General features: G+C 37.5%; 1 protein-coding gene across 3 annotated transcripts in view; it reads right to left on the minus strand.

Moving 5' to 3' along the window:
- Ly49i2 (Ly49 inhibitory receptor 2) overlaps window positions 1–26,788 on the minus strand; it is a 50,805-nt gene that overhangs the window by 22,678 nt on the left and 1,339 nt on the right. Inside the window, exons 1-2 of one of the 3 annotated variants that reach the window (XM_063285636.1) lie at window positions 1,831–26,788; window positions 1–200 (exon numbers count right to left, since the gene is read on the minus strand). The exon at window positions 1,831–26,788 is cut by the window's right edge and continues 1,339 nt beyond it. In XM_063285636.1, the coding sequence (XP_063141706.1) occupies window positions 1–112 (112 nt within the window). In that variant the 5' untranslated portion in view covers window positions 113–200; window positions 1,831–26,788. 3 annotated transcript variants of the gene reach the window in all.

Here is a 26,788-nt window from a genome sequence, read left to right on the forward strand (position 1 = left end):
CTCTGTGGCCTATTTCTTTAGCACTTTGAGTCTCCTCAGACCTCACTTCGTTCTGGAACACTGACGACTTATGAAATCTCACAGTTGTGTAAGTAACCTCCTGTTCAGTCATCTTTTTGAATATATGAAGTATACTGGAGCCTTGAGAATTGTTTTTTTTTTCAAAGTTTAAATGTCCACCTATAGGAAGGTACCTAGATCTGATGATAAAGACGGTTGGGAAAGGGTGGGGTCCGACTAAATCCCTTAATACCCAAACACCCTGACACGAACTACTCCCCATTTACATGGCAGATGAGAATTCATTGTACATTTATGTTATAGACATTCATATTTCTAAGGGTCACAGCAATTATTGTTAAGAAATATGGAAAGAATTACATATTTACTAATAAGTCATTATAATAGTGGCATAGCCACTTTGTTCAAAATGTTCAACACATAAACATGTTAGAATTTAAATTGGTATCACTGAAAACATAGAAATACTTTTCGACAATCTATTTGAATAGAAAACGTCAAAGCTTTAGGAATAAAAAATATTGCTTTAAAATTATTTACACAGTTTGATAAATACATGAATATAAAAATGTCATTTCAGTCTTTTTATTTATTCATGACTCTCAGAGTTTTCCAGAAACAATCTTCAAGAGAATATTTGAAGGTTAATACGGCAGAAGATCCAAGACACAGAAATATCTTTTGGGTTGAAGTCCCAAACATATGAGATGCCGAATCTCTCCACCTAGCCACAACCTACCAAATCCTCTCTATTCTTGGACCTGGTAAATGGATTCAACTAGAGAAAATTCTACTGAGAGGGATAAACCAGACCCAGAAAGACAATTGCTGAATATTCTCTCTTATCTGAGGCCTCTGGTTAAATTCTTAAGAAATGAGTTGAAACCTTTAGTAACTGCACAACCAGGAAGGTAGAAAGGGAATATTTGTGAATGGGGAGTGGGAGCAACAGAGAGTGGCATAGTCAATGCAATATGAAGTTTTAATCTCAAACCCTTCCATGTACATAATCATGTTACATATAATATACTCATACATGATGTTTCAAGAAAAGGTCATATGAAAATAAATTTTGTTACTATACAGTATACATGAGCTAACGTCCATGAATGACACAATCTGAAAATAGATATCAATGCATTTGTAGATGTAAAATATTTGTAAGTGACATTACCTTCACATTATAACTGAGATGTGTACCAGCAGATAATATGGGCAAGCTGCACATTGATAGCATTCTTATCTAGTTTTTAATTTATGAAGATTTCTGAAGTTATTCATTTTTTGCCTTATTTCTTGACATAAAAGTATCCTTCGACTACAGAACTATTTTTCAAAATTGTTGTTTGTTATTATTGCTCTTGGAAAAAGTATGCTCAAGCCAAGGTTCATGTGTCTGGAAGACAATTCTACAAATTTTGCTTTCCAAGTTCATGTGACTTCTAGGGATCAACCTCAAGTATTCAGTCAGGCTTGTGTAGCAAGTTCATTTACAGACTGACCCATCTAACCTGGTTGATAATTTGGCATCATTCAAATGGATAATATATAAACACTTGATCCATTTAAAGAGTTATGATCTCCATACATCCTTCAACCTTAATTTCTTAGAACACAACACCAGTCACAGCATACGCTGAAAGAAAATACTAGTACAGAATAATATTTTCACATGCTGCCAGAGTTAATCCGATTTAATACAACCAACAGGGCTTCCCCATCTATCTGGCTTTCATGTCACACCATCTGAAATTCTCTAAAATATACTTGATCATTTAATAGAAAAAGAATAAAAACAGTGATTGTTACCTGTGTCTCTATCCTGAAGCGATTCTCGTGGAGGAAATTGATCACTCAGTTGGTGGAAAAGTTGAACTTTACTTGTCTGTATACACTAATAGGCTCAGAGAAAAAAGAAAAACTAAATTTCTTCTGAGTGGTACTCAATCTCATGATTTTCTGCCCCTCCTCTTGACCAAACCAAAAAGAGGAAATTGCTTAATGAAAGCTGACTGTGAGAGCAAAGGAAAGAAGCAACATATTTTTCCAGATGCTACAAAACAAATGTTCATGATTGACATTTGAAGACTGAGAAGATGTAAACTTCTGCAGAGAGAGTAAAGCTAGTGTCCTTAGCAAAACCACAAGGAAAAAGATGGACTGACATTGTGGAAAATACTAAAAAATGCACAAATCCATACTAAGGCCTGCTATTCTCTGGCCTCGGTGGTCCTGCCACTTTCATTGCTAACCCCATGCAGTGACAGCCCTACTTGCTGTTTTCTTGTGTGGATTCTGCCCACGTTCCCAGACATCTACCCTCTGTGGCTAGCAGTCATATATCCCTAGAACCCTATGAAATCAAAACTCTAGAGGTTTGTAATTAATCAATCATATTTAAATCTGTAAATTCTCATTCCACAAAATGTCCCAATTGATATCGTTGTTAACTGCCCAACTAGATAAGACAAACTGTCCTGCAATTATACAACCTGTATTAGATATTCATAGCTACTTGTGGCTATTTAAAATCATTTGGAATCTGGATCTATTTTCTTTTCCTTCATCTTCCTCCCTTTCTGAGTCTCTCCAACTCTCTGGCCCTTTTCTAAAATTCTCAGTTTGCCTTCCTTTTTTACTGCCCAATCACAGGCTTTTGCTTTATCTCATACCTGCCCTCACCTATATATAGGCAGCAACTCACAGACTGAAACCCCTCCTAGATTTTTAACAGACGGTTGGAAATTTCCTTTATTCTACAATTTTTAAAGTTATTCCTTGATTTTTGAATTATGTGAATTATAGCTAAGTATGTACTAGAAAAATCTTTAAAGCACCCACATTTCCACTGGTAATGTCTTTCTTTTACTCTTATACCTTTTTTTGTTAACTTTTATTTTATTGATTATTTTATTTATTTATATATCAAATGTTATCCTCTTTCCCTGTTACTCCTCCTCAAACCCCTATCCATCTGCTTCCCCGCCCCTGCTTCTACGAGGAAGCTCTCCTACCCACCCAACCACCCACTCTTACCTCACCATGCTAGCATTCTTCTATGTTGAGGCATCAACACTCCACAGGACCAAAGGCCTCCATTACACATTCCTACCTTTTAAGTGATAAGTAATATTTTCTGTGAATGTTGATATCATTATATATGGAGTGGTTTTACTACTGATGTTTTTGTGGTGCTGAGAAATTGAATCTAAGACAAGGCTCAGTACATACTCTTCCTCAGAGTTACAGACTCAGGCCTAGATATTGTTTTGTTCTATTGGTTTTTTTTTGACTTGTTTGATGTTTGTTCTTATTCTTGTTTAAGATACTTGTACCTTGCTATGTAGCATAGGCTGACCTCATAGTCACAGTCCTTTGGTCTCACTCTTTTCTGTCTTAGAATTACAGCTGTATACCTCTATACAAATATGCACTAGTTTTCTGATAGATATTTTTCTGATAAACAATAAGTATTTCTTCATTTCATAAATATTGTTCTCTAGATTTCAAAGCCATATGTACTTATTAAGCAATTATATGGGGTATAAATTAATTAGTTAACCTACTTCTGAACATTCTAGTTGTTTAATAGCAGTTTTATACTTTAGAACATACTAAGAAAGACATTTTATGCATGGAGTCATAGATTCAAGGAGATATATATTTAAGAAACTCAGACATAGATTATCACATGACAGCTAGTTAATTTACAGTCTACCAGTTGGCATGAAAATATTCACAATTGATTTTATAGAGATGAGATGCGGTGGTTTTTCTTCTGACTTTTGCCCTTAGGTTTCTGATGAGAATTCCTGGAAAGAAACTGATTCAGCTCAGACTGATTTAAACTACAGAGAAGTGGGAACATTTCGATGCTGTGGGTCTAGGAACTGATTTTCTTGTCAGAGGCTAGCTCTAGTCTTCTAAAGTAACATATGCCAGAAGTAACATCCTGTGACTAATAGATAAAAACTTCATGAAATCTTTGAACATAGCAATCCTTTAACTTCCACCAACCTGAAATCTAGCAATGCCTTGTGATGATCTATAGAATAGCTTCTTCAATTTTGCTGCAACCGACTCTCTGATCCACCCACCAATGTATGATGAAATTGCCTTCATTTATGACTTTCTAGGATCTTTAAAACTGCACAACTTAATGAAATGATGCCACATTGTAACAAGGAGCCATGGTCACTCAAGATGGTTCCAGAATATACTATTGCTTATTTCTTCCAAGGACAAAGATAGTTTTTGCATCTGTAGGCCTTCATTCAAAGGTCTTGCTATGCACATTACTAGTAATGCTGCTTCTGCTGAAGACTTTAGACACTTCACTGGGATGGAGGGTACAGTTCATAGTAGGAAATATGCAAATGCTTGACCTTGGACAATGCTATAGTAGTAATAATAATAATAATAATAATAATAATAATAATACAAATGAAAATGTTAGTAATAAAATCAACCATAATAATAATAAAATAAAGAGATGATGTAACAGGCTATTTGACTTCAGTAGTCTTTTGCCATGATAAATATGTTTAAGTCTCCCACTTAACTGTACTCTCATTTGATTGTAGTTTTTTCCATCTGCTGGCTTGTTTTTGATGAAAACAATTTCAATTGTTCTTTAAATTTAGTGACTGTGGTTAGCCAAGCATTGCACAATGGGGGATGGCTCAAGACTAGAAGAGAAACTGAAAGGACTCCTTTCGCCTCCATTAATAACTTCTAGGTAGCTCAGAGACTTCCTTACTTTTTCTTCAACCCCCCTCCAAGGTTTTCTCCTACTTCTTAATCCATACCTGTCCTTACCAATTACCTCTGATGCTTTTATCTTAAATGACCAGATTCTGTCTCCACACTTTTTTCATCATTTATACTTAAAGTAAACACATTGATCATTATTGTTTCATGCTTATGTATATGTGTATGTGTGTTAGAGAGACAGAGAGAGAGAAAGCTATGAACCATGAGGGCTAGAATATCAACCTCCCAGCCAAGATGTACAACCTTGTGAAATAATAGCATGACATTTATGGAAGTAAGCAAAAAATTACTTCTGGTTGTCATGGGGCCCAATGTAGAGAAGAGTTTTCATGTCTGGTACTGGGAATCTGGTCAAAATCCATGGATTGACATATTGTATTCTCAAATGGGAAACTGGATACTTTGTTCAGGTGAATTGAATCCATCAACCTACCTTTTGTTTATTTATGGTTCTATTCATAGATGAATGCATTTACCGTTGTTTGACTATTAAACTTCTATATGTGGAGATATTACATTTGTTCTTTGTTCTATTTATTATCCAATTTATATAGCCTTGTCTGCTAAGAGCATGTGTTCATTTGAAAATAATTTTTGTCTTTAACATAAAATAAATAAATAAATAAATAAATAAATAAATAAACAGTTTTCATTTTTTATTGGATATTTTTTATTTATATTTCAAGTGTTATTCCATTTCCCGGTTTCCTGGACATAAGCCCCAAATTCCATCCCTCTCCCCTTCTTCTATAAATGTGTCCCCCTTCCCAACTACCCTCTTCCTGCCCTGTAACATTCCCCTACACTCCTACACCGGGGGGGTGTGGTGGGGTTCAGGCTTGGGAGGGCCAAGGGCTTTTCCTTCCATTGGTGTCCAATTTTATTTTGAAACAGAGTCTTACACTTGTCCTTTACCTGACCTGGAATTCAATGTGTAGCCTGTGCTGCCCATTTACAATTTTACATGTTATTATTATGGATGTAATCTATAAAATTCTCTTTAAAACTTATTTATTTATTTGTGTGCTTCTTTTTTTTTCTTGAGACAAGGAATTTGTCTCTAAGCTTGGCTGGCACTGAATTCACTATGTTAACCTGACTGCTATTAAGATCACAAAAATTTTCTTACCTCTGCCTCCTGGGTGTTTTAATTAACAGTATGTGCTGTTATAACCAAGACTTTTATGTCTATGACATGGAGAAAATACTGGTATTTGCTTATTTGGAATTTTTAGAAGTCATTCTTGTATTTTTTGAAAGTTTAGATTTTTGGGAGAATTTCTATTTTATTTTCTTAAATTTTAGTTATCAATTAACAATGGGGCTTGAAGATGGTTTTGGGGGAAGATATTTATTGATTAGGCATGTATTTAAAAAACTTAGTGCAACTGAAATATTTCTCTTTTAATTTGGGTCAGTTTGTCTTTTAATATATTTGTGCCTATTGCTAATTTCTTGGATTTCTGTGATTTTTTTATTGTACTAGTTTCTTAGGCATATTCTAATTAAAAGCATACATTATGGGCATAAAAGAAAAAAAACATTGTTTATTTGCTTACCATGTGCAGTTTATATTTGGTTTGTTTGGATGTTTGTTTGTTTGTTTGTTTTTGCTTTTGTAGAGTCAGGATTCAAGGACCAACCTAGATTCAAACTCAGTCTATAGAAGATGAATTTGACTTGCTGCCACCTACAATGACTTTCTGACTATAGTTATGCATCCAAGTTCCACCTGGAAGACAGATGGGTAGATTTTGTTTCTGATTGAGACTTGACCATTGTCATCATTTGAAAAAGTGAAGCTGTGATCACCTACAGATGACACGACACTCAGGAGACCTTGCACACTAGTTTTTCTTATGGAGAGAGAGTGAGGCTGAAGAGCACTCATAGGAATGACGGGCCTTGAAGAAACCTTTCATTGACCCCGTCTATACAAAGTAACATCAGGCTTTGGAGAGGATTCTTGAGTAATATGGATCTTTATGTTGCCAGTTGTACAGCTTTTTCTGGAGTGCACATGCAGCTTACATGTATTTATCCTTCCCAATATGTTTGTTGTGCTTTTGGAGAAGAGTCTCACTGTGTAGCAATGTTTGCCATATAACTTGCTATACAGAGAAGGGTGAGTTAACATTTCCTTCAGGTCCAGAAGTTCATGGGTGACTTTCAGAATGCAGACATTATTACACAACATGGATTGACATAATTGGATTTGGGTTTTACTTAGAAATATTTTTCTGGGTCATTCCTCTGATAAGAAATTATGTGGCATAGTCCTTATCAAAAAAAAGTCAATACGAAGAACTTCTAATTTCTAAACACCACTTGGAATTTTAAATTATTGAAAATAATTTTAAAAGATTTTTACCTTTTAAAAATTTTAATGAGTACTGCCCAAGGATGGATAAGGTTAACATAGTGAAAGTGGCCATCTTGCCAAGATAACTCTACAAATTCAATGCAGTTCCCATAAAAATTCTAACACAATTCTTTAGACTTTGAAAGAATAATTCTCAACTGCATATGCAAAACAATAATCCCATAAAGTACAGAATAGATAAAATAGTTCTGTGCTATAACAGAACTTCTGGATGTATCACCTGCTTGACTTCAGAAAAAAAAATCGACATAGTATTACTGTAGAAACAGATAGGCAGATCAATCGACTTGAATCAGAGAAACATAATTAGACCTAGATACTTACAGTCACTTATATTTTCACAAAGAAGTTAAAACCATACAATAAAAACTGGTATATGATGCTGGTATTACTGGATATCTGCATGTTGAAGAAAGCAAATGCATCAATGTTTATCATCCGGAATAAAACTCAAGTTCAAGTGGCCCAATATAAACCAGATACACGAAATTTAAAAGAATAGAAAGTTTGGAATAGCCTTTAACTCATTGGTACAATAGACAACTTCCTGAAGAGAACACAGATAGCTAAGCCACTAAGATCAACAATGAATAAATGGACCTCATGAAACTGAAATCTCTGCAGGGCAAAGAGCACTGTCAATAGGATAAAGTAAGAGTCTGCAGATGGGAAAAATACCTTCACCAACCCTGTAGTTGACAGAGGGCTGATATCCAAAATATATAAAGAAATCAAGAAGTTAGACCCCAATCCAAATAACAAAATTAAAATTTAAGTACAGAGATAAACAGAGAATTCTAGACAGAGTAGTCTTGAAGGGCTTAGAATTTTGAAGAAATATTCATCATCTTGAGCCATTAGGGAAATGCAAATCACTACTCTGAGATTCCTTACACCCATCAGAAAGGCTAAGATCAAATCTTAGCTAACAGCACATGCTGGCAAGGATGTGGAGCATGACAAAATCTCCTCCAGTGTTGGCTGGATAAAAATTTTTATAACTTCTCTGGAAATAAGTTTGGCAATTTTTCAGGAAATTGGCAAAAGTTCTACTACAAGATTCAGCTACACAACTCATGGGCCTATACTTAAAAGACACTCCACCACATTGTAAGTAGATCTGGTCCACTATGTTCATAGCAGCTTTATTAGTAATAGCCAGAAATTTGAAACAATTTAGATGTCCATTAGCTGAAAAATGAAAAAAAAAAGTGTTATATCTGCACAAGGAATAATTTTAACTATTAAAAACAAAAACAGCATGAAATTTTCAGTAAATTAACGGAACTGGAAAATATCATCCTGAGTGAGGTAAGTCAGATCCCGAAAGACACACATGGCATGTGTCACTTACAGGTGGATATTAGCCTTGGAAAGAAATAGACACCAAACTACCCATATCATATTTGCCCAAAAGTTGTGCAACCTACAATCTGGAAAGGAATAAAGATTGAGCAGAGATGGAGAGAATGGACAGCCAGTAGCTTCCATATCCTGAGACCCAGCCAACGGGAAAGAGCCAAATCACAACACTATCAATTATACTGTTAAGTTTGCTGACTGGAGCCAAGAAAAACTGTCTCCTGAGAGTCTTCATCCATTAACTGATGGAAACAGATGTTCTGTCCCCACAGTCAATTGTTAGGCTAGACTTGGGGAGTCTTGTGTAAGGGTGTGGAATTTGAAAATCAATCCTGAGCATCAAGCTACCACAAGGGTACATACAAAGTTAACTGACCTGGACATGCAGCCTAACAGACACTGAACCACCAATCACAGTGCATGCACGGGTTAAACCTATGCCCCCCTACATCTTTTTAACTAATGTGCAGCATGGTTGTTTTATGGGTACCCTAAGAATTGGAGAGGAGGCTGCTGCTATACTGTGGCTTACCTTCCCCAAGGCATTGTTGTCTAGCTTAGAGGCAGAAGATGTTCCTGTTGCAATTGGAGGTGCCAGGGCAGGTTCTTACCCATAGAGGTTTCCCCCTTCTCTGGGTAAATGGAGACGGATAATGGGGGAGGGGTTTGTGTGGGCATGAGTGTGAGGAGTGGAGAGAGTGTTGAATTATTAAATAAATTATTGAAAAAGTAGAAAGAGAAGGAAAGAAGTAGATAAACTTGAATCAAGGAGCAATCAAGAAAGATCGTTTCTCTGTGGTTTTTGCTTTGAGAAATCACCTAAATTTTTGTTCAGTATTCCTTTAACATCTAGGAGTAACATGTGAAGTGAAATAAACCATTTCCTCCAAAGTTCGTTTGGTTCACTATACAGGACAAGACAGAGACCTCGGATAAGAAAGAAGCACCCAACAGTCAAGGCTCTGACCTTAGTGTGACATTAGGGATATGGAAACTGTACAGGCCTATGAGAGATCTTTGTATTTAAAGTAGTGACCTTAAGACAATGAATAGTTCCACAGGCTTTGTCTCTCACCGGTGGAGCTGATAGCTCAGTGTTTTTTCAGTCCACAAGACTGAGACCCTCAGTACTTCCTGTGTTGCATGGAAAAACTTTAGTATTCCTGGAATGCAGCGGTTTCTTAGCCCATGATTGCAGTCTGGAAATGCGGCTCTAACATCAGCTGATTCCAATGTGTGGTGAGTTGAAATGAAAACTGCTCATAAAAAATACGGTTAGACTAAAATATCATCAAGGTTTTCAATGTTTATTCCGGGATTTCAAACTTGGTTCTGTGGTAAACTAGTCATTAGCAATGTAGCTACTCCATTTCATTTTCAGGCCTATGAATAACAGTTGAGCTTATTTGAAAATTAGGCTACTAGACTCCAATATCTTTCTTAAAATGAGTGAGAGTTGTTTGCTGCAAAGAGCTAAGGTCTAAGTTGAACCAGACATAAGTTTGCCTGTTTTAATAGCAGGATCCCTACGCTTATTGGATAATGAGCTAGAATAAAACTTTTCACCAAAATAATAAAAATAAATATACAATCAACAGTTAAGGACAGAAGGACTGAGCATGGTAGATCATGCTGTAATTAGAAAACTCACAAGTTACAGGAAGCAAAACCAAGTGTTTCAGGGCTGTCTCAGCTATACAGTCATTCCTGTAATCATGAACTCTATCACACCTTACAACAGGAATAAGAAATAAGCTTAAAAGATTAAGCTTGAAAGTGGTTTAAGGAGGATGGGTGGGGCCTGCGGAGTCCCTAACGGATGCACTGGAGATGCATTAGGGTCTCTGTATGACACAATGAGAAACAGGGACTGAGGAAGCAAACTTCTTAAGGATTCTGTCTTCTCCAAGAGGGAATTTGGAGATCCCATATATTCACACAAAATTCTTTTCTTGGCCCCTTTTATCATGCTCACTACATTCCTATATCTTCTTTATTTCCTTGCTCCCAGTGCTTTAGCACATCAAGGGCCATGTGTGTAGGCAGATTAGTCAGAATGTTAAAGTAGGTGTGATTTCAAATACCCAGGGTAGATACAAGCACAGGAAATCTCAAAATAGAGCTGTTTGGGGTTGTCTTAAGACCTGTGAAGTTTACCATATTTCATGGTCGTGAAAGTTCCACCTTAAGAGACAGTACCTAGAAGTGAGATACTCCCAGTGAAGCAAGTGATCAGTCCTTCCTATGGACTCATAGCTACTCCAGGTGTCCCTCTTCTCAGCCTGGGACAGGAAGAGTAGCTTGCAGCTCTGCAATGATGGCACTGAGGTCTGAGGGTCTGACTGGAAGTTTGAATGTGTGACTAGGATTTTGTCTGTCCCAACATAAAGCAGTTGTCACAACTAAATGCTTTTGCAGCAAAGGAGCCAGGAAATATGTGTGTGTGTGTGTGTGTGTGTGTGTGTGTGTGTGTGTGTGTGTGTTTGTATTTGTTACTTTTTTGTTTGTTTTTTCATAAAAATACAAAAATGAATTTAGTAGACAAAACTGAACAAATATTTCTTCACTGTTTTATTACCTTGTCGTGTGAGTTCTGTACTTCCTGTTTTCTGCTGCACTTTGGTTGAAACAACAAAACTGGAGTATCAGTCACTTCCATCTGCAGTTACTATATCTTCCAACACTAATTGTGTTGCTTACCAGTTTACAGTCTTCTATAAACTCAGAGCTCAATTGTAAGCACATAAAGGAAGCTGCTGCTCTTTGGCTATCGTTTATGGGCCTTCTCCAACATCTCTTCAACGAAACAAACACCAACTCTCTGTTCAGTTTCAGTTAACCACCCTCCTCCTTCATCAAGTCCACTGGTAGCACCCTCTTCTCCTGCTAATACCATGGTCACAGTAACAACCAAACAGCTCTGGACTTTTTTGCTCAGAGTCTTTGCATGTTGTTGGGGGAGGCAAACAATATGTAGAAAGAACAACCAAATGTGCCCTGTGCGTGCGTTTTTTAGCCTCTGTGTGCAGAATGACACCCTTTCAGGAGAGATAAGGATGAAAGAAAGTTTCAGCACATATTTCTGTGGAAAATGTGACATAAACCTCCAGATTTGAGGGTAGATTGTTGATTTTCTAAAGCATCAATGGTTTAGGGATGTAGATGTGTCAGTTTCTCACTTTTGCTCATGGACCATCCCTCTATTGTCCTTCCAAACACCTGGAAATTATCAGATAGAAAATCTAGCCTGGTTTGTGTCTTAGAGAAGCTTCTGGAGGCTAAAAGCTTCAAAAGATTTCCTTGAAATCTATGAGCTTCTGTCTATATTCCTGATTACATTTACTTCAAAGCCTTTGATGTAGGTCATATACTCTGGATGACCTCCTGAAAGCACAGGCTTGAAGATTCAGTGTTTTGGTCAAAACTGTATGCTAAGAAAAGAATTGAGTATTGCTCTTGAAGTAGTAATGTTTTGTATTGAATTAAACTTGCAATCTACTTTCCAGGTTATGATTAAAAACTTTATTTGAAGCTGGGTGTGGTAATTCACACCTTTAGTCTCAGCATTTGGGAAACAGACTCAGATACTCTCTGATTTTTAGGCCAAACAGGTCTATATGGTTTGTTCCAGGTCACCGAAGGCTAAATAGTGAATTCCTGCCTCACAAATAGTAACACAAACCTGCTTGTGTATCCTATTAAACCTTCGTATCAATCTTGTCAAGAAATGGCTTTTTTGAATTTTGTGGTGAAGGAATTTGTGAATGATGGGACTTACATGAAGTCACAAGAGCCTGAAATGGTATGACACTCATGTCTCCACACCTCCCTGATTCATGCTTTGTAGAAAGCTAAAACCCACTTTCTTCTAAGTTAATCATTTTATTCATATTCTTGCACTCATTGATGATGTACTAGGAGCAAACTTCCAGTGTTAGTTATAGGGACTCCTTAAGTAAGTCATCTGATTCTTCAGAGGCTTTATGTGGTAAATTGAAATAGCACAAGTATCTGCCTTCACAGGGAAACTCTGGCTACTTTCTTCAACGCTCCTCCATCCCCACTTCCCATGCCCTCCAAAAGTTAGAGATAGAGACAGAGAGACAGAGATACAGAGAGACAGCACACAGATGCACACACACACACACACACACACACACACACACAGGGGAGGGAGAGAGAGAGAGAGAGAGAGAGAGAGAGAGAGAGAGAGAGAGAGAATGTTTGAAGGCTACAAATAGAGGGATCTCCCAGGGCAGAGAGGTAGGTACAAAATAGACTTCCTGCATGTGTTATGGAAGCATCTACACTGTACCCTTTGAACTTTTCTCACAATGTTGAGATGATTTAATGTCTGTCAAATGTTTTATGGGACTTCAGGTGAACAATAATGGCAGATTTGAGTGACAACCCAGATTTATTTAGGTTAAAGAAGCAAAAATTGTACCTTTGTAATATCTCAGAATGTAAATCACTGCACACACAAAGTCTGATGTCTTCCCCATATTTGACCCATGGAATCCTTCATAGAAGAAAGCAACTAACTTCCCAAAATTGTCCTCTGACCACCATATACACCACAAGGCATGTATGCACTCAAACTCATTCACTCTCCCCCCCGGTGTAGGAGTGTAGGGGAATGTTACAGGGCAGGAAGAGGGTAGTTGGGAAGGGGGACACATTTATAGAAGAAGGGGAGAGGGATGGAATTTGGGGCTTATGTCCAGGAAACCGGGAAATGGAATAACACTTGAAATATAAATAAAAAATATCCAATAAAAAAGAAAACTGTTTATTTATTTATTTATTTATTTTATGTTAAAGACAAAAATTATTTTCAAATGAACACATGCTCTTAGCAGACAAGGCTATATAAATTGGATAATAAATAGAACAAAGAACAAATGTAATATCTCCACATATAGAAGTTTAATAGTCAAACAACGGTAAATGCATTCATCTATGAATAGAACCATAAATAAACAAAAGGTAGGTTGATGGATTCAATTCACCTGAACAAAGTATCCAGTTTCCCATTTGAGAATACAATATGTCAATCCATGGATTTTGACCAGATTCCCAGTACCAGACATGAAAACTCTTCTCTACATTGGGCCCCATGACAACCAGAAGTAATTTTTTGCTTACTTCCATAAATGTCATGCTATTATTTCACAAGGTTGTACATCTTGGCTGGGAGGTTGATATTCTAGCCCTCATGGTTCATAGCTGCATATGAAGGTTGATAGATTTTCCCCTCCTTTTCCTATATGTCACCTTCTGTCACTCTGTACACAGTCCAGCAGCATGAAACCTTCTATATGTGTTCCAAATTGATTTCTCTATATGCCCTAACAAAAGTGTTCAGCAATAGAATATTATAATATTGTTGTGGTGACAAATCAAAAGTAAAAGCATTACCCTATGTTGCTTTGGGTACCTCCGGGAACTTTCTGTCCAAAATCTGGCCCAGGCACCTTTCTTTGATGGCTTCTAGCTTCTGGAATAATCATTATCCACCATAAAAAGATACCTCTCTCAACCTATGGCTGTAAGTACTGAGACTGCACAAGTTTCATTCTGCCAACACTCAGTCTTGTATAGGGATAAGGTTCATGGGACATTGGCCCCTGATTGGAAAGTATTGGCTATTGAAAAATGAAAGGAGGAAGGGTCATCATTGTTTTAATTTGACTTCCTTCAAGTAACAATAGCAGCCTAAATGGACAAAATTTCTCCACCTCTGCTCTGCATGGATGCAGGGATTGGCCTAACTGGAGCAGTAAGCAAATGAAGAAAAGACATAAACATGGATGGCTACAGAAAAGGTACTTATATCAAGTGGACTGGACTCTCTAAAACAAGAACCATTTTTAAAGGAAAAATTAGTGTTTACTATTTTCCTATAGAGTCTCATTGGGTATACAGACCACATTGAACGATATACCCCATGTGCTACAATAGAAGGTCAACGTAAAATGAATTCAATGGCACTTTCACAAGATCTTTGTCCCACAATTCCTTAAATATTGGAACTTTTTCTTTCTTTCTTCCTTATAGGCCGTTTGCTTATGTATTACAGACTCTGGTTGTGTATATAAATGTAGATGGCTCTGTGTCTACTTGTGTTCCTTTAGAGTTTTCATTACTTTTTTATTGTGTTCCTTTGCTTTGTCCAGTTCAGATATTTTTATTACTGTACATGATTTTATTTCATTATTATTATCATCTTGATGTCAATTCGTATACTAAAGAGAGAGGAGAAAAAATTATATTGATTTGAGAGTGTAAGGGAATTGGGACAGAACTGAGAAATGTTCATGTGAAACCATCATATGAATGTATACTCTTACAAAATTTATTTTCAATACAAATATACTTGAAAAAATAAAACTTCTTGGAAAAGTAAAGTCAGTTTTAAATGCTCAGAACTTTGTTGAGCTCACAAAATGTATTCACTGAATCTCTGTTATAATATTTAAAAGAGAATGAGGAGTATGCTACTCTTACGAGGATCTGAATTTATTTTCCAGCACTGAGTTGGTTCACAAACACCTAAAACTAAAACTTCAGAAGGTCTAGTAGCACATTCTGGCTTCTGCAAGAATTCACACACACACACAGCATTTGAACAAAGACATACCAACAGATATGTAAATGAAAATTTAAAATAAAATATTATTTGATCTAAATGTATAAGTTAAAGCTACAAGAATCGACAAATGGGACCTCATACAACTGCAAAGCTTCTGTAAAGCTGTAATGATATTGTCATTAGGATAAAACAGCAACCAACAGATTGGAAAAAAAGATATTTACCAAACCTACATCAGAGAGATGGCTAGTATCCAATTTATACAAAGAAGTTAAACTCCAGAGAGCCAAAAACACTATTTAACAATGGGGTACAGAGCTAATCAAAGAATTCCCAGATGAGGTATATCAAATGACTGGGAAGTACCTATAGAAATCTTCAACACCCTTAGTCATCAGGAAAATGCAAATCAAGACAACCCTGAGATTCGACCTCACACCAGTCAAAAATGGCTAAAATCAAAAACTCAGGTGAGAACAGATGCTGGTAAGGATGAGGAGAAGGAGAAACACTCCCCCATTGTTGGTTGGATTGCCAGTTGCCACAACCAATCTAGAAATCAGTCAGGAGGTTCCTCAGAAAATTGGACATTGTATTATCTGAGGGCCCAGCTATACCTCTCCTGGGCATTTACCCAAAAGATGCTCCAACATACAAAAAAGACACATGTTCCACTATGTTCGTAGCAACTTTATTTATAAAATCAGAAGCTGAAAAGAACCCAGATGCCCTTCAACAGATGCTATAGTCCATCTTACAAAGGGGAATTAAATTATTCACAGGAAAAATTAAGATTAAGTTTGGAGGAGACTGAAGGAATGGCCATTCAGAGCCTGCCTCACCGGGAGATTTAGCCCATGCATATGCAGCCACAAAAACTAGATAATATCTATGAAGTCAAGAAGTACATGCTGACAGGAATCTGATGTAGCTGTCTGCTGAGAGGCTCAGCCATAGCATGACAAACACAGAGCCAAATGCTAGCAGCAAACCATTGAATTAAGAAAGGGGTCTCTGTTGGAGGAAGGAGGAAAATGATTAAAGGAGCTGAAAGGGCTTGCAACCCCATAAGAAGAACAAAACCAATCAACCAGAGCTCCCAAAATCACTACCCAAAGAGTACACATGGCCTAACCCATAACTCTAGCTGCATATGAAGCAGATGATGGCTTTGTTGGGCACCAATGGGAGGAGAAGCCCTTGGTTTGGTCAAGGCTGAACCCACCCAATATAGGGGAATGTCAGGGCAGGTAGGCAGGAAGGAGCAGTAGTTTGGGAGGGGGAACACCTGTATAGAAGATGGGGAGGGAGATCGTTTAGGGGGCATATGGACTGGAGACCAGGAAAGGGAATAACATTTGAAAGGTAAATAAAAATTATCTAGTAAAACAGGGGCAAATGAAGTCATATGAATAGTTAACTGAAAAATAATTTAAAAAACAGTAGAGAAAATTTCTACACCTACAAAAACAATACATAATTTTTGGGAAAATTAACAGATAAAATCTCTGCAGTTTGATACAGTTTGATGCAGAAAGGGTTGATAACTGTCAAGTCAATCTTCAATAGAGGGCTAAATTATCTGCTATTAATTGATTTATTTCAGAAAATGAAGAACTACACATTGGGAACTTGTTAAAGCATGTAGTCAAAGCTTTTGCATACAAATTATATGTGTGTGTCTCTACGTGTGTGTGTATATATATATATATATATATATATATATATATATATATGGATATTTTCTTACAATTCAAAGACTGAAAAGACTTATAAGCAATGACCATATGTGAACTGATTTTTGAGAAGGAAAACATCTGAGTGACCAAAAGTTACATGAAAATATGGTTGGTATCATTAGATCTCAGAGAACTAAGACCTCCTCAATTCATCCAGATGATTAAAAATTCAATGCATTGATATTACCAAATGGTAAAGGTAAGGGGTAACTTTTAAAAGTTTCTTATGAAAAAAATCTTCACAGGAAAACAAATATAGCTCTGTATGCTTAACAAACAGACATAGATAGATAGATTAGACAGATAGATAGATAATTGATATATATTCACTCGCAGTGAATGACATAAGATTTTTATTGGATAGTTTATGTATTTACATTTCAAATATTACCCATCCTATTATGAAGATGCTCCCCTTCACACCCATCCACTCCCACCACAACACACTGCCATTTCCCTACACTGGGGAAAATAGCCTTCACAGGACCAAGAGCTTCTCTATTCATGCCAGACAATGTCATCCTTTGATACATACGTGGCTGGAGCCATGGGTTCCACCATATATACCCTTTGGTTCCTGATTTAGTCCCTGGGAGTTCTTGGGAGGTGTAGTAGGTTGATATTGTAGTTCTTCCTATGATGTTGCAAACCCCTTCAGCTCCTTCAGTCCTTTTTGTAAATGCTTCACTGGGGTCCATGTACTGAATCCGATGGTTGCCTGAAAGCATCCTCATCTCTATAAGTAAGGCTCTGGCTAAAACTTTACATGAAAGTTTTATTCAGAATTGATAAAACTTAGAAATACATATGTTCACATGTGGACGGAGGAATATCATTGTTATTTGTGAAACAGGCAAAGTGCTGATTAATAAAAATTATTAACCACTGATTTGTGAAAAAAGTTTGAATTGGCTGAAATTCAGTAATAGAAATAAAAATAATACAGAGAAAATGGAGTCAAATTCTCACTCTGAACTAGGACATACTAATTTGCATTACAAGACAACAAATGTCTACTTGTCTGGAGTCAGGCACGAGAGCATCAAGTAGAATAGTCTTTAATGTTTCCCTAAAATGTTTCCTAAAATTTTTCCCTGTTAGGGATTGATGGCTCTATTCATCTGACTTTTTATTTGCATGATGAAACACCATGATGAAAGTAACCTTGAGAGGCAAGCAATTATTTGTTTACATTTTCACATTATAATCCATCACTTAAGGAAATCAGAAGAGAAACTCAAACTTGACAGGAACCAAGAGGAAGAAGCTGATGCACAGGTCAAGTAAGGGTGTTGATCATTCGTTTATTCTCCATGGCTTGCTCATCCTTCTTTATTACAGAACCTAAGATCACTAAGCCAAATGTGGCACCTACATCTGACTGGGCCCCACACATTATTTGCTAATTAAGAAAATATCACCAGGCTTACCTACAGTCAGATCTTATTAAGGTGCATTCAGAACTGAGGTTCCCACCACTGATATGACTCTATTTCTGTCCTATTTTAATAGATATGAAACTACAGAGCAAAATAGTGATTGAAGAGGTGTGTACATGTGATACAGCTCTTATTTCTTATGACTTACTGAAGATACATATTGTTACATATACACTCCAACTTTACGCTTAAATTTTTTAAATGTCAAGTTAAAAGACACAAAGAAATTACGTCAGTAAGCATTTCAAAAACAATGTTCATGAGGACATTACAAGTGAGTATACAGCATGATACTGACCATAACGACGTAGTGACATTATCCAGAAAATGGATAGATATGAATGTGAATCATGTTATAGAACATACTATCAGATCATTAATAAATTTTTGAGTTTTATCATTGTAGTGTATTCTGTGAATGTAATTGCTTCTCTGTAGAAAAAGTTTATAAATGATTTATATTATCATTTTTATTATAGGGCAGGCTCAGATGCCTGTTGTGACATCAGCTGAGAGATGGAAACATGATAATCTGGAATTCAAGGGTAGCCTGGCTGATATGAATACCTATATCAATACAAAAAAGAATAAGAGTTTAAAATACATTTAAAGATATAGAAGACAACACAGAAAATTGCTATCTATAGACACTACATAAATAAAACTACAGAAATTTTGGGGGGAATTAATATTTATTGTTTCGAAAACCATCAATATACCAGAGGAGGGATAAGTGTGTTATATGAAAACTGAGGGGTTGATTGTGAGTATTAAAAGATCAAAATAAGATAAAAATGAAAAACGAGATGCAGGAGAGAATAAAAGATTGATTAACCAAAACAAAAGCTCTATGAAAATGTCTGAGAGAAATATACTAGTTAGTAAGTCAGAAGTTGACATCATGAATCAGACTCTGTGTTTCTTTGGTAGATTGCTTTTTTGTTTGTTTATTGTATGTGTTGCTCTATTTATTGTTTGGTTTGGTTTGTTTCTTTACTTGTTTGATTTTCACATTTTTATTTATTATTTTATTGAATATATTTCTTTATTTACATTTCAGATGTTATTCCCTTTCCTGGTTTCCTATCCATAAGCTACCTGTCCCCTACTCCTACCCCATAAGAGTGTTCTCCCCCATACACTTTCCCTTATGTGCCCCCCTTGACATTGTCCTGCACAGAGGGTCCAACCTTCGCAGGACCCCTGGCTTCCTCTTCCTCTGGTGACCCAACAAGGCTATTCTCTGCTGCATATGCAGTTGGAGCCCTGGTCAGTCCATGTATCGTCTTTGGTAGTGGTTTAGTCCCTGGAAGCATTGGCATATTTGGTTGGCATTGTTCATATGGGGTTGCAATCCCCTTCGGCTCTTTCAGTCCTTCCACTAATTCCCCCAAAGGGAGTCCTATTCTCAGTTCAATAGTTTGCTGCTAGCACTGACCTCTATATTGGACAGGCTCTTGATGTGTCTCGGGAGAGATCAAAATCCAGTTCTGTTCAGCATGGACTTTTTAGCTTCATAAATCTTATCTAGTTTGGGTGGCTGTATATATATGGCTGTTCCTTCAGTCGCTGCTCCAAACTATGCTTCCATATCCCCACCTATGGATATTTTTCCCCCTAATAAGGAGTGGAAGCAGCCAGATTTTTGTCATCCTTCTTCTTGTGCTTCTTGAGGTCTGTGGTTTGCATCTTTGGTAATTCTAGCTTTTGGGCTAATATCCACTTATTAATGAGTGTATACGATGTTTGGTTTTCTGTGACTGGGTTACCTCACTCAGGAAGATATTGTCTAGTTACTTCCACTTGCCCATGAATTTCATGATTTCATTGTTTTGGAATGAGGAGTAGTACACCTTTGTGTAGATGTATCACATATTTTGAATCAGTTCCTCTGCTGAAGGGCATCTGGGTTCTTTCCAGCTTCTGGCTATTATAAATAAGGCTGCTATGAACATAGTAGAGCATGTGCCTTTATTATACATTGGACCATCTTTGGGGTATATGCCCAAAAGAGGTATAGCTGGGTCCTCACATAGTGTGGTATGTCCAACTCTCTGAAGAACCTCCAGACTGATTTCCAGATGGCTTGAATGAGTTTGAAGTCCCACAAACAATGAAAGAGTGTTCCTATTTGTCCACATCCTCGGTAGCATCTGCTATAAACTCAGTTTCTTATCTTAGCCATTATGACTGGTATGAGGTGGATTTTTAGGGTTGTTTTGATTTACATTTCCCTGATAACTAAGGATGTTGAACATTTCTTTAGGTGTTTCTCGTCCATTACATGTTCCTCAGATGGGGATTTTTTGTTTAGCACTATACCCATTTTTTAAAACGGTTATTTGGCTCTCTGGAGTCTAACTTCTTGAGTTCTTTATATATTTTGGATATTAGTCCTCTATCAGATGTAGGATTGGTAAAGATCTTTTCCCAATCTGTTTGATGCCATTTTGTCTGAATGACAGTGTCTTTTGTCTTACAGAAGGTTTGAAGTTTTCTGAGGTCCCATTTATTGGTTCATGGTCTTAGAGCATAAGCCATTGGTATTTTGTTTAGGAAATTTTCCCCAGTGCCCATGTGTTTGAGACTCTTCCCCAGTTATTCTTCTATTAGTTTGCGTTTACCTGGTTTGATGTGCAGGTCCTTGATTGACTTGGACTTAAGCTTTGCCCATGGTGATAAGCATGGATCAATTTGCATTCTTCTACATGCTGACCTCCAGTTCATCCAGCACCATTTGTTGAAAATGACATCTTTCTTCCATTGGATGATTTTAGCTCCTTTTTTCAAGGATCAAGTGACTATAGGTTTGTGGGTTCTCCTCTCACCTGTTTCTTTTTCCAGGCTCTCAGAGCTATGAGTTTTCCTCTTAGCCGTACTTGTATTGTGTCCCATAAATTTCGGTATGTTGTATCTTCATTTTCATGAAATTCTAATAAGTCTTTAATTTCTTTATTTCCTCCTGGACCACGTTGTCATTGAGTAGAGCATTGTCATCTTCCATGTTTATGTGGGCTTTCTGTCATTTTTGTTATTATTGAAAATGAGCCTTAGTCCATAGGGATCTGATAGGAAGCATGGTATTATTTATATCTTACTGTATGTCTTGAGGCCTGACTTGTGACTGCATATATGGTCAGTTTTAGAGAAGGTTCCATGAAGTGCTCTATATACATGAAGTGTTCTATATACATTTCTGTTAAATGTACTTGGTCCATAACTTCTGTTACTTTCTCTATGTCTCTGTTTAACTTCTGTTTTCATGATCTGTCCCTTGATAAGAGTCGGGTGTTGAAATCTCCTACCGTTATTGTGTTAGGTGCAATGTGTGAATGGAGCTTTAGTAAGATTATTTTTATGAATATAGGTGCTATTGCATTTGGAGCACAGATATTTAGGATTTAGAGTTCATTTTGGTGGATTTTTCCTTTGATGAATATGAAGTGTTCTTCCTTATATTTTTTGATGACTTTTGTTTGAAACTGAAATTTATTCAATATTAAAATGGTAACTCCAGGTTTTTTCTTACAACCACTTGCTTGGAAAATTGTTTTCGAGCCTTTTACTCTGAGGTACTGTTTTGTCTCTGAGGTATGTTTCCAATATGCAGCAAAATGGTGGATGCTCCTTATGTATCCAGTCTGTTAGTCTATATCTTTTTATTGGGTAATGGAGTCCATTGATGTTGAGCATTATTAAAGAATATTGATTGTCACTTCCTGTCATTTTCATTGATAGAGGTTAAATTATGTTTGTGTGTCTCTCTTTTTGGTTTCATTGTGAGGAGCTTAAATTCTTGCTTTTTGAATGGCATAGTTCCTCTCCTTGTGTTGGAGTTTTCCAACTATTATCCTTTGTAGGGCTGGATTTGTAGAAAGATACTGTGTAAATTTGGTTTTGTCATGGAATACCTTGGTTTCTCCATCTATGTTAATTGGGAGTTTTGCTGGATATAGTACCATGGGCTGGCATTTGTGTTCTCTTAGAGTCTGTAAGACATCTGTCCAGGATCTTCTGGCCTTCACAATATCTGGTGAAAAGTTTGGTGTAATTCTTATAGGTTGGCCTTTATATGTCACTTGACCTTTTTTCCCTACTGTTTTTTGTATTTTTTATTTGTTTTGTGCATTTGACTATTATGTGACACGAGAAATTTCTTTTCTGGCCCAACCTCTTTGCAGTTCTGTAGGCTTCTTGTATGTTTATGGGCATCACTTTCTTTATGTTATGGGAGTTTTCTTCTATAATTTTGTGGAATATATTACTGGCCCTTTAAGTTGCAAATCTTCACTATCTTCTATACCTATTATCCTTAGGTTTGATCTTCACATTGTGTCCTGGATTTCCTGTATGTTTTGGACTAGAAGCTTTTTGCAGTTTACATTACCTTTGACAGTTGTTTAAATGTTTTCTATTGTATTTTCTGCCCCTGAGATCCTCTCTTCTATCACTTGTCTTCTCATCTTCTATCTATTGGTGATCATTGTATCTACGGCTACTTGTCTCTTCCATTGGTTTTCTATATCCAGGGTTGTCTCCCTTTGTGCTTTTTTTATTGTTTCTATTTCCATTTTCAATTCCTTCACCTGTTTGCTTGTGTTTTCCTGTAACTCTTTTAGGGGTTTTTGGGTTTCCTCTCTAAAGGCTTCTACTTGTTTACTTATGTTGTCCTGAATTTTTGAGTGTGTTATTTATGTCCTTCTTAAAGTCCTTCATCATTAACATAAACTGTGATTTTAAATCTAAATCTTGCTTTTCCAGTGTGTTTGGATATCCTATATTTTCTTTTGTGGAAGAACTGTGCTCTGATGATGCCAAATAGTCTTGGTTCCTATTGCTTAGTTTCCTGTGCTTGCCTCTTGCCATCGTGTTGTCTCTGGTGTTTCATTGTCTTGCTGTTTTTGGAAGTGGCTTAACCCTCCTGTAGGCCTCTGTGTAAGCACTCTTGTAGAACTGTTTTCCCGTTTTCGTTCATCAGTTTATGAGAACAGATGCTCTTCTCTCAGGTGTGTAGGCACTCCTGGAGACTGTCTTTCAGCTCTTGATGCAGGCAGGGATCAGATGGGTCCTGACCCTGACTGCTCTTAATCCTTACACCCAGGGGGCACAGCTGGCACTAGGTGATTCCCTCTTGGGTGGGGAGTGTGAAATAAATTTGATTTTCATTTAACTACCAGCAGATGGTAGTCTCCTCTGATTTCTCAGGAGTGTCAGTACTTCTGAGTGTCCAGCTCCCTCCCCCATGGGATTTGGGTGCAGGAAGCAGTATTGGTTCAAATCAGTTCTTTTCTGGGTGCAGACCAGAACCACAAGTACCAGAAATTGACTACTCCTGTATTTCTGTGTCCTGAGACAGTATGCAGTTTCCTCTTGGTCCAAGGATGTGGGCAGAAGTGGGAAGAAGTGGCAGTGTGTCCTGCGATCTCAGGATGTTCTTCATTTCTTGGTTTTCAGTTCTCTTTCCCACAGAATTTGAATCGATTTTCACATTTTGTATGTTTTGTGCTCATCAAGAAAGAGAATGCACGTGAAACTCAGTGGGTAGGAATGTTGGGGAGGATCTGGGTGGATGTGAGGTTGTAAAACCTGATCACAATATATTCTGTGATGAAAATGTAACTTGGTGATCAAAATAGACCTGAGTGTGGGGTGGTACATGCCTTTTATCCTAGCACTCAGGACTAGAGGCAGGCAGATCTCTGAAGTTGAGGTCAACCATGTCTACTGAGTAAGTTCCAGCACACTCAGGATGACATAATGTCTGTATTCAAACACACTAAAAATTCAAAATATGACTCTTAAGAAGAATTAAACCACAGAAACATGTGTTATTAAATGAAAAATCAAAGTGCAAAGCAGGGCGCACCAATGTCTTCAACACAACACAGACCACTGCCTCTAGACTTGCTGATACATCATAACTACATGGAAACACCCTATTGCTGAAGACACCAGGATATAGAAATTAAATCTCCTATCCATCAGAGAACAGTTGTTTTTTGACTAGCTTTAGAAAGGTCAGAAGGTATATTAGACTCTGCTGTGAGGAGAAATGATATCAATGACTTTAATCTTACCATGCCTAGCTACATATTCTACACATGCTAAGCAAGAAATGCCCAGATATACAATTGTTAGAGTATATCTAATTGCTAACTTACTGGATTTGAATCATTCACCATATGAGAGATATCATGTTTTAAATTATAATTTAATTAAAAACCCATGACTAGAGAGATCGGGGACCTGCAGGAGGAATCTTCTATAATCCTACTGTCACATGGGCATGGGAAAAATTGAATTATTAATAATTTATGTTTATTGCCTACACCTACTTAGGTTTTCAGTGCTGTGAAGACACCATGATCAAGCACCTCTTATAAAGGACAAAATTTAATTGGGATTGGCATACAGGTTCAGAGGTTCAGTCATTATCAATACAGGAGGATGGAAACATCCAGGCAGATGGGGGACTGTAAGGAGAGCCAAAAGTTCTACATCTTGATCAGTAGGCAGACAGGAGAAGATTTGCTTCCCCAAGGCTAGGAGAAGGGTCTCAAAGTCCACACATACATTGACACACTTTGTTCAACAAGGTCACTCATGCTCCAACATGGCCATAATTCCTAACAGTGTCACTCCGTAGTCCAAGGATACACAAACCACTATATTCTAGTCCCTAGTCTCCATAGGCTTGTTCAAACACATGAGTCTATGGAGGACAAACATAAGCATAGCATAATACAAAATGCATTAAGTCCAATTTCAAAATCCCCAAAGTCAAAATCAGTCCCAAAAATCTTAAAAGTCCAAAGTTCAAAATCTTCTGAGATTCAAACATGTAAATATAATCCTCTATAATATCAAAATCAAGAGAAGAGACTACTCTCTGCCCACATTTCTGACTCTAGTGAAAAACACTTAGTGCCATCTAGTCACCCTGTACACAGGGACCCAGGAGAAGTACAGGCCATTCTGGTTGCTGCCCACAAAGAGAGCTGAAACCCAGCCCCATGGAGTGACTTCAGAACCGAGACCAGAGGTAAGAACAACTTTTCTGCTGCAAGTGACCTGCCTGGTGGACTAAGGACACACAAAGGCAAAATTCCTCTGGGACCAGACACTTACAATTTCTCGCTGATGACCAAACCTCGCTGATCCTGGCCCATAGCTCCCTGCTCTCAAACCTTGTGGGAGAGAGAGCAGATCTCCCAAAAGTGTGGGCAATCCTGAGACTGCAGGCCAGGAGAGCCTGCCGGTTCTGCCCACCTTTGCCCACATCCCTGTCCCAAGAGGAGACTGTATAGAGCATCTGGGTACAGGAAGAGAGGGGCAGTCAAGCTGCAGGAGCCCTATGGTCCAGACTGCATCCAGATCTGATCGTGCCCAGTCAAACAGCTCCCTGCACCCAAATCCCTTGGTGGGGAGAGCTAGAACTTCAGATGGGCAGACATGCCTGGGAAACATGTAGAGACTAGACCCCGCCCACATTTCTGACTCTAGAGGAAAACACCTAGCACCATCTGGGCCACCTGTGCACAGGGAACCAGAAGTAGCGGCAAGCCCTTCTGGCACCTGCTCACAGGGGGAGCTGAAAGCCAGTGGACAGGAATGACTATATGAATGAGAGCAAAACACTCTATTTCCATAACTGGCTGAAAGAAAACAGGTCTACAGCACTCTTGAAACACAGGCCTATAGGCTGACAAGCCACTGTCAGGAATAAAAAAACAAGGTAACACCAGAGACAACCTGATGGCAAGAGGCAAGCATAGGGAACCAAGCAACAGAAACCAAGACTACATGGCATCATAAGAGTCCAATTCTCCCACCAAAGCAAACACTGAATATCAAAAACAAACCAGAAAAACAAGATCTCGATGCAAAAATCAAATTTTATCATGATGATGGAGGACTTTAAGAAGGTCATAAATAACTCCCTTAAGGAAACACAAGACAACACAAGCAAACAACTAGAAGCCCTTAAAGAGGAAACACAAAAACCCCTTAAGGAACTACTGGAAAAAACAACAAAACAGTAGAAAGAAATGAACAAACCCATCCTGGAGCTAACATTAGAAATAAAAACAATACAGAAAGCACAAAGGGAGACAGCAGTGGAGATAGAAAACCTGGAGAAGAGATCAGGAGTCACAGATGCAAGCATCATGAACAGAATACAAGAGATAGAAGAGAGAATCTTAGGAGAAGAGGATTCCATAGAAATTATCAACACAACTATCAAAGATAATGTAAAACAGAAAAAGCTAATAGCCCAAAACATAGAAGATTCAACCTAAGGATAATAGGTATAGAACAGAAGGAAGACACCCAACTCAAAGGACCAGTAAATATCTTCAACAATATCATAGAAGCAAACTTCCTTAACCTAAAGTAAGAGATGGCCATAGAGACGCAAGAACCCTACAGAACTCCAAATAGATTGGACCAGAAAAGCAACTCCTCCTGTCACATC

Source organism: Rattus norvegicus, chromosome 4 (assembly GCF_036323735.1).
Source record: "Rattus norvegicus strain BN/NHsdMcwi chromosome 4, GRCr8, whole genome shotgun sequence".
NCBI lineage: Eukaryota > Metazoa > Chordata > Mammalia > Rodentia > Muridae > Rattus > Rattus norvegicus.